At 35.4% G+C, this 9,659-nt stretch overlaps 1 protein-coding gene across 4 annotated transcripts in view; it reads left to right on the forward strand.

Annotated features, from left to right (window-relative positions):
- LOC113494761 (guanine nucleotide-binding protein G(o) subunit alpha) overlaps positions 1 to 9,659 on the forward strand; it is a 32,988-nt gene that overhangs the window by 5,489 nt on the left and 17,840 nt on the right. For all 4 annotated transcript variants that reach the window (XM_026873225.1, XM_026873241.1, XM_026873216.1 and 1 more), the window contains exons 2-4: positions 1,954 to 1,996; positions 5,946 to 6,087; positions 9,497 to 9,657. In XM_026873225.1, coding sequence (XP_026729026.1) covers positions 1,954 to 1,996; positions 5,946 to 6,087; positions 9,497 to 9,657 — 346 coding nt within the window. The remainder of the gene's footprint in view (positions 1 to 1,953; positions 1,997 to 5,945; positions 6,088 to 9,496; positions 9,658 to 9,659) is intronic.

Raw genomic sequence — 9,659 nt, forward strand, 5'->3', positions numbered from 1 at the left:
ATTTGATTTATTAACTTCGGTGGCGGTCGGTAGGCATTGATGCTAAATAGTCGTGTTATCCAATTAGCGATTATTTACTGACTGACCCGACTGCGTCTGAAGGCAGGTATTACGTTAAAGCTTAGTAACAGTCGTTATATTCAATATTATGAAGCTTAGTAATCGCAAGTTCGTGGTCTTATGTCAAGAAGATTATTTGTCTATTCGCGAATATTGTCAGGTTAACGTTGAAGACGCGATAAAGCGGACATTATAGACAGGTACTTTATCAGACGTTTCGAACACGCGACGCCCGATGTTATCGTGATGATAGCGCAAAAAGGTACAGAAGCGACGACTCACCCTTTACACCATCGATACAGAACTTCGATACATTATGTTTTTATCGAGGTTTATGCCACGATAAAACGTTATGCCAAGTTCATGCAAAAACTTTTATATCTACGCTACTGTTTATCTGAAACAATAAAATCAAAACTTATTGTTAAATATGTACAACATTACATAAAACAGTGTCTATGACGACTATACCGACGATTAATGTTCTTTATTTATTTCATTTGATCTTAATAAGTAGTGTGATGTTCCAAATTCTCAGCGTTCACAATTTAAGTAAATAATGAAAAGTGATGCTGTATCAAAAGTCATTACATTAGGTGTTCGTGGGAATACTTTCTTGGCACGCGATTACCGCCGACTTTATTGTGAAAGTTGTTCGAATGCGGATTTAAAATATGTGATACCTTTTATTTTGACGCACGATTCTATTGTCTTAGCATCTGGCGTCACAACCTATAGTGTAACATGCTATAATTATGTCTAGACATTCATAGGTAGACTAGTTGCATGAATGATACGAGTTGTAATGTAGAAATCAGGAGTGCACTTGTAGTGATAACGTGTGTATCGGGAGGGTCAGAGATCGGCCATTCGCGCTGGCGAGCCAATTAGAGCCAACTGGGGTCATGATACTTAGAACCTATATTTGACCGGCTCCGTTTTGCTACACCCACGTAATTTCGTCACTTTATTAGCCAATTAATATCTACGTGCGAAGCATGTTACAGTAAACAAATATTGTCTGTAATAATTACTCTTATATAACTATTTTATAACTTTCGTTTGATTAGCTTGCACGGAAAATATTTAAATAACAAATTGTAGTTTGCTTTGAACAACCTACTCAATACAACAGCGCATTAATTATTTCCTCTGTTAAGTATACCTTTCAAGTTACAAGTTAAGCTTGACAAATTCACCCCTCATTAGCGACTAATTCTATATTCCTGGGTCATGGAATACAAAATTACTATAAGCACGGGGTTTTTCTGTTAGGAAAATCCCAATGGCGGCTGAAACAGGGAATTTCCAGGTAGATGGCAATAGACTACGCTCCCCTATTTCAAGGTACTTAATGCCATAGGTGAATTAATGCTGATGGGGTTCATAACAGTTTACCTTGCCACCCCTTTGGGGAAAACCGGTGTGGGACTTCTATAATGAATTGACCGAGGTAGAAGCGTATTCATGTTTACGAAGGGGTCGAATATTTTTAACAACGTAGTCAAAACAGAAGTTTCTTTTCGGATAATGTTAAGTTTGCGCAGAGCTGCGAGCACGAGAGTTTTATCGATTAACGCGGTAAACCCTACGTGCGTCCACGTACAGTATACAGTGAACGATGTAATTTATTTTTCCATGCTATTTCGAGTCGTCCATCGAGACGTGCATAATGTGGACTGAAACAGTTTACATTTAGGCGGTAATTAAATGTTTTTATATCATCGCGTGTTTTATTGCGTGGTTTGGCGAAAGTCCGCCTTGAAGAAAAGCAGCTTTTTTATGTTGGTCGCCTTACTTTACATAGGCAATTATTTGTAATGTATTAAGATTAATTGTGTTACTATAAAATTAGTCTAGTTCACGATCGCTAATTTGTGTTTTTGTTTACAGGTGCTGGTGAATCAGGCAAAAGTACTATAGTCAAACAAATGAAGTAAGTATACCACAATACGTTCGATAAACAGTTATAGATTGTATAAAAATATTCATCGCGCACAAATTATAGTTTCGTAATCGCCCTTCGAGTGCCATAAGTATTTCTTCGTGTTTCCCATTAACGGACATAAATAGATTGTTCAAAGTAAGCATAGATTCCCACGTAAATACCATTATTCAAGTTGGTAAACTTCAACAAACATTGGCTATCAGAAAATATCCTCGAAATATGGCAAGCTTTGAAAGACGCTTTACGTTTGGATATGCGTATATGTTGTAATGGTGCGACTCATTGGGGCACTACAGAGATTTTGAAAGAAAAATCTAATTTGGGCCTATAGATAATTGAAAAAGTAATATAACCTTATGAAAATTGCAAATTACACACACACAGCTATTAACCATTTTTATCAAAAATATGTTGTACCACACGTTGGTAAGGATAGGATATACATTCAAATTTTGTAGAAAAAACAAGTAAATGATTAACACTAATCCTATTACCTAAGAATATATATATAGTTATAAGAATTATATTATTGTACGTAGATTAATTACCCAAGTACATTTTCTTGCAAGTTGAAGAATAGTTACGAGTTAATAAGTATGCAGTAATAATTCATTATAAGGGTGATTTCATAGAAAATGTGAAAGCCTTAATTATGGCTATAACACTATCTATTATGTAATAACTACGATCGCTGTATAAACTCTCACGCGATCATGTGATAGGTATATGGGGACTATAAAAGCTATAAAATATACCAACATTAAGTATTACTAGACCTGCTAGACTAGAACAATTTAATATTTACAGTTTTATATTATTTTCTGTATATCTGGAATTAAACATTATAGTATTAATACCTCAATTTTAATAACGTTTTAGTTTACGGTGCAGTGCGTTTCGTAATTTCAATAATACAAAAATCAATATTATATGTAGGCACTTTGATTTATATAACACGGTTCCGATATACCTGGGGTTTGTATTAATATGTCTTTAGAAACCAAAATATTTATGAATGTTTCTCATGTCTTGGAAAATTACTGTTGCGAAACCAATGATTGGTGTTTTGTAGTTGCCGCTGTACGCTTATTAAATACAATGTTATCAATTCATATCAAACTTAATCAATATTATTGTTTAGATATCTGTAAATACAATACATAGAAACTCATCGGTCGATTGCTTGTTATCTGCCTATCTGATATCTACGACTTGTCAACAAGCATTTTACATTTTGAAGATAACGTAACTGGATGTAACATATCTGTGTAGAAAATAATTGTATCTTGCTGAAGGTTAAGGTATCAATTCATATAATTTAGTTCGTCAATAGTCTGTTAAGACAATGCTAATTTCTAAGTTGGGAAACAGACTGTTTATAACAAGAGATAAAAAAAATATCGCATGTTTTTGGGTATAAGAAATTTGTAGGTACTATCATTAGGGAAAAATAATAATAAATAAAAAGATACATCGTATCACTAACCGGCTGAAATAATGTCACACTGGGGCGCAGTAACTTTGAATACTTAAATATCACTCCTAACTGTTAGCTGTGCAGAACTCGACATTTACAGAAAACTTTAATTTATAATTGCGGACGATCTTGTATAATCGCGTACGACGTTCGCTAACTAATCCTATATCAAAAGTTTTATAAATGTGTTTTAAAACAAGCAGTTTGTTTAAAAATACTTAGATTGCTTTTGCTGTAAAAAATTGCACGTTTCAATAATAAATGTCGACATTACCATTACTTTGTTATCATTTGAATTTAAAGTTTAGAAAATGCACGAACGTATCATAAACTTCTAGGAATCTAATGAGCATTATGTGTACTATGTATTGTATTCGTATTTCGTATATTAATTTAGTTATTATATTAAGGTCAGTAATATAAATCTAAATGTTGGAGGTCGACATGAATGGCACGTAGAATAGACGAACGAACTATTTTTTTTTAACTAGAAAACTTAAATTTAACCTCCTCCGCAGTCTTAAAAAAATACGGTAATTGTATAAAATATAGAGTTAAACCCTGTAAAAATTGTTCAAAACAATTGTATATTGGTGGTACGTAAACAAGTCTTGTATTTATTTTGTGTGACGTGCTCCAAACGACATCGCCGTTCCTATCAATGTTGCCAAATAGTTGATCATGGTCAGTGAACCGCATACTGACCTAATGATTCACTTTCCGAGACGTGGTTTTTCTCACGTCTGATTCATTAATCATTACAAGAATTTAAACAAATACTTTCTTAGAAGATAAATACTTTTAACTTGGCTACAAACATACGATGCGGTAATCTAATCTTGTTTAAAGAAAATGTCAACAAATCTCGATAAGTTACCATTAGGGATTAGTGCGGTCATCAATATTATTCAACATAATGATTTAATATATGTTGGCGTTCAGTTTGTTTTGTGGCCTTTTGCACGCTTGCGTGTCGTCGGTGACGTCATCCGCGTCCCGGATGCTACAGATCCATGTAACGCCAGACGCCCAAAATTGAACGAACATACAATATGCTGAACTGTTAAGTATTAGAATAATAAACAGTTGTATCTCTCAGACTCAAATAGTTAGATTTGTCAAGCAATAATATAATTAAATTAATATTATCCTGCTATGACTCAAAAATTAAATATCTCGAAATAATTCTTGGTTCAATAAACTTGTTTGTATTGATCATACTCGAATACCTGATCGGAGATGAAAACGGAGTTTCAATTCGTTGAATTCTGGAATAATCGATGAACTCTTAGCATGATTGTTGATTGTGTATGTGTCGGCTGCACGCATCGTTTCCATTGTTCAAATTGATCCGCAAAAAATATTATTTATTTACCACTTTTAAGAAACTGGCCGTGTCAACTTGCTTTCATAACGTATTGGTGTACAATAGCATGCACTGTTGTTGATAAATCTGTGGCATTAAATATTTTATGTTTATTAATATGGAGATCCGTGTACAATTCATTTCACAAAAATTCGTAGCGTGCACTATTACAAAATAAGCATGGAAAGTTAAAAAAAAACTGCGTCGTTTCATTACTATTAATATTTATTGTATTCGGAAAGCTAATAAGCTCATGATAATAAATCATGTTCTTATTTGTCAGGGTCAGCCAGGGAGCCTACCATCGTCACCTACATTACTTTATGTACATGTATTTGAATGTCTGATCGACTAAATTATTTAGATTCAGAGACAATGGAACAATATGGACACATATATTGACAGAGTTGCAAAGGAAAAATACATAATATGATAGCTAAAAACTCTACTTACATAACATTGACGTGTAGTTTGGAATATTGTCTTAGTTACAAATATACGTTGAAATTATTAGGCGTTTACGCACACTGTAAGTGTGTGATAAATTGAAGGACGAATCTGATCTTGTGACCGATATTACCAACCAGACGCAGTGTTTTTGTAAATCTCATGTAAAACAAACAAAACGTCGTTCACATGTGTATAGAAACATGGTGAACGAATAATTATACACGAATTGCTAATTGCCATTTAAAATTGACGGTCAAACGTCATGAAATCGTACTGGTTGGTTGGAATTGGAATCTCATTAAAGTACCGCCCCATTGAACCTATGATTCATATTCCGATCGATGAGTAATGCAAACTAACGCATACTTCTCATTAACTCGATCTCTCTATTTGACCATTATTGGTTGGTTTTGTCATTACCGATATTCCTTGTTCATTAGAATTTGTAATTACATGCTCATGAATATCACTATTATAGTTCCAAAATAGGCAGATACATACAAAACGTTGCACTAATTAGGCAATGGTTATTAAATATAGAATAGTTCGATTTTACAAACGGAAAGATAGCAGGCATTACGGTTGTACACTTTTTCCTCTATTCTGCTAACTCATATATCTAAATATAATATTTCTTTTAACAGAATTATCCACGAAAGTGGCTTTACAAATGAAGACTTCAAACAGTACCGGCCGGTGGTGTACAGCAACACGATCCAGTCGCTCGTCGCCATCTTGCGCGCCATGCCCAACCTGGGTATCACCTATGGCAATAAGGATCGAGAGGTAAGCCCAGCTTATAAAAAGTATCACGTATTTGGTGGCAGGCACAACTAAACGGAATATTTTTTTTTTCTAAACGGAATTGGTAAACTAGGTATTGCAATGAATAAAGGTAAAAAAAACATTACTTTAGTTTCTAGAATACTCTTTGTTATCGACCAAATTCAAAGCGTTTTGTTTACAAAGCGTAAACATATATAACTTCAAAAAGATTGCAAACAACAAATTGATGTATATATTCAAAGATATCAATTCGTATATTGGTCTTTAGTTCACTAAAAATCCCATCTTGAAGCGAGTATTCGTTGCGTAAACGATAAACTGCTGAGATTACGTGTCGGCTGTATTCTATAAATAATAGGCGATCGTCAGTAAAAAATTATGTCGATTGCATCTAAATCTACATTGGGAGTAAGTGCTTTGAGCCTTCCGTTCTGCTAATGCTGATTACGAAGCAATTTGTGAGAGAGACTGGAGTGTTATGGTGCTTATTGGACAGTCACTGTTTTCCAACACAGAACGATCACATCACTCTCTGTTGAGAAATAACCGAAGTTAAATTAAATAGCTCTAGTTTCATCTCAGACAATAAACAATGCGTTGTCCCAAGTGATGTTCTTCAACTTATTTATCGAGCTAGATATAAAAGAAATTGCATTTACGGAGGGCTTGCTCGATTCCGTGAAATGTTCAGTGTATGAGATCAATATTGGGTATTCGTTATTCATGAGAGTGGCTCCCCCGTCTGTCGGGCTCGGATGCACTCCGCACAACAACTTATTGCATTATTTGCTACCTGCACATCATATGAATATTTGTTGAAGATTCATACTGCCGCTGTTGCGCACCTTTCAGTTTTATTAAGTGGGTTTCGCGTTTTATGGGACTTGTAATGTAATTGATCATTTGGATAGCAATATTGCATTCAATCTCAAATCAGAGGCTAGTGACATCGACCGAAAATTAAAAATGTATAAATATGTACATTAATAATTTAGTCGTGTAATAAAAAAATCGAAATCAATCAATATATAATAGATTTGAGGGGCTTTTGTATTGCTGAATGGGAAAAGGTTTGCTAATGGATCAGCATGACCCTGTCGTAAAGGTATTAAAGGTTATTATAACCCACAACTGCTATGGTGACTCATATTTAAACAAGTGAAACACATTTACATTATAACATGTACCTTGTCGTGTTCCCGAGTAGTTAAGCAAAACCTGAATGCCACGTGCTGTGATTACGCACTGCCCTCGAAGGCTCATGGAATGCATTGTATGCCACTTGTGCACCTGACTCCTAACGATCTAGAATGTTCCATGACTTATTTTCTTGATCCGTTTGCTTGAAAACTTTACTATAATCGCAAAGTTGCTAGTTTTTTTTACATTTGAGCTATGCCACTGTCCCACTTGGCAATCCCCGATAAAGAATCTCAAGATCATGTAAATCGTTAAAAAACTGACTGTCATCGTCCTGATTACAAATTTCTCTAGGCAACTTTTGTAACAATTAAATTTTCCCGAACCAAAAACGGGACTACCCAAATTGGTCCAGATTAGCTGTATCGAAGCGCCTATCAAATAAAAACTTTTTATTTTCACAAATAGGTAACCAATCGGTTTTTTGGCATGCTCCTCTATCCATGAACTTGATCACAGTCAAAACTTGGCAATGACCATCCGGCGAATCCAGACTACATTGTGTAGTATGTACATATTGTGTATGCTTGCGTAAAATCTGGAAAGGATTCTACTTTAGCTACAGTGTTATCTTTAAAAGTACCTGTACAGTACGGTATGTCAGCTAGATAAGATATCTCTGTTCCGTTCCGAGCTGTTTGAGAGGCGATGTTAACGTCATCTGTTACACAATGCAAACAAGACGCTTCTAAAAACTGTAATTAATTAACTCGTCACAAAACGTGACGCACGTGTTGCGTTTCGTATGAAATAGGTGAATTGTTTGCGGATATCGTGTATAGAAGATAATTTTCTCGACTCATCTGCTGGTAGGCGTGAAATGGTCACGCAAATCATTATACATATGTGTAGGCTACGACCAATTACGATGTACCTACTTAAGAACATTGAGGAATGATTATTTCCAATTGAAGAATGGCGATGTCATTTGAGGAGGGGTTGTGAATGAGCGCGGCGCGGCTCGGGTGCCCCTGTGCGGGCCACGCGCATGCGCCCTGCCGCCCGCAACACCCGTCATAATTACAGAATCACTGAAAACACTGCAACCAGTAAAAGCACAAGCCCGATGTATGAGTTATTTATTTCATGACATTTTATACCGCAATGCTGGTAAAATAAACTTTACTCAGAAACTGAGTGGACGTGTCTGCTACATTAAATATGAGTTTCTTTACTGCAGTTACTAAACTCGAACAGTTATAACTGTATCATTATTTTTAAGGAAGACTGAACATTGAACAGGTCTTTAGGTTTCGTAGATTCTCATTAGTCTGGCGACTTCTTTCACATGGTATTCTGTGGATTGCGTAACGAAAGCCTACGGTTCTCCGAGACGTTAGCTAAATGGATTACTAATCGGATTAGCGTTCTGAAGATGTTGGGTCACTAAACTCCAATTGAGACGATATTGCTCTTCAACACGAGTTATTACGACTAACATATCCCGACAACTTATAGCTACAGTCGCGAGATTTTACACAATGGTATTGTTCGACAGGAACATTAAACATTGGTACTTTAATAAGATAAAAATAATCTATAAATTGTAGACTAAAATTAATTATACAATTATTATGAGGTATTGATGATGGATAATTAACTAGTAAGTAATCCTATATTTATGAGAGTATGTGTTCTATATTCTGTGGTTCTAGTTTCTTGAAGACACGCTCAGTTCTATTGCGCACAACGTTTTATGAAATATGTCTATTAGTTTTCGAGCATAGCTTACATTTTTTTTTTGGAAATGATACTTCGAAAAGCACTTTTTTTGGTGTAGAAAGCAATTGATTAACCTAGACAGCAATGAAACGTCCATGAATTTTAACTCTCAAGCCGTCTCTCTCACATAAAAATATAAAGTTTTATCACATATATATTTTATCTTCAAACTAGCTGTTGCCCGCGACTTCGTTCCCGTTGGTAGAAGATATAAGTTATGATTTATACCTGCCCTGTTTTTTCACATTTTCCTTTTAGTCGCAGCGTGATGGTTTATAGCCTAAACCCTTCCTCGATGAATGTTCTATTCAATACAAAACTATTTTTTCAATTTGGACCAGTAGTTCCTGAGATTAGCGCGTTCAAACAAAAAAAATCTTCAGCTTTATATATTAGTCTTCAAATATGAAGTAGAAATAAATATAAGTACAGCTTCAGTAACCACGTGTTTTTCTAGAACCTTCCTCACGTACTACCCTTATTCCAGAGCGACGGCAAGATGGTTTTCGACGTGATCCAACGGATGGAGGACACGGAGCCGTTCAGCGAGGAGCTGTTGGCTGCCATGAAGAGGCTGTGGGCGGATGCCGGCGTTCAGGAGTGCTTCGGGCGCTCCAACGAGTACCAGCTCAACGACTCCGCCAAATAGT

Source organism: Trichoplusia ni, chromosome 1, assembly GCF_003590095.1.
Source record: "Trichoplusia ni isolate ovarian cell line Hi5 chromosome 1, tn1, whole genome shotgun sequence".
NCBI lineage: Eukaryota > Metazoa > Arthropoda > Insecta > Lepidoptera > Noctuidae > Trichoplusia > Trichoplusia ni.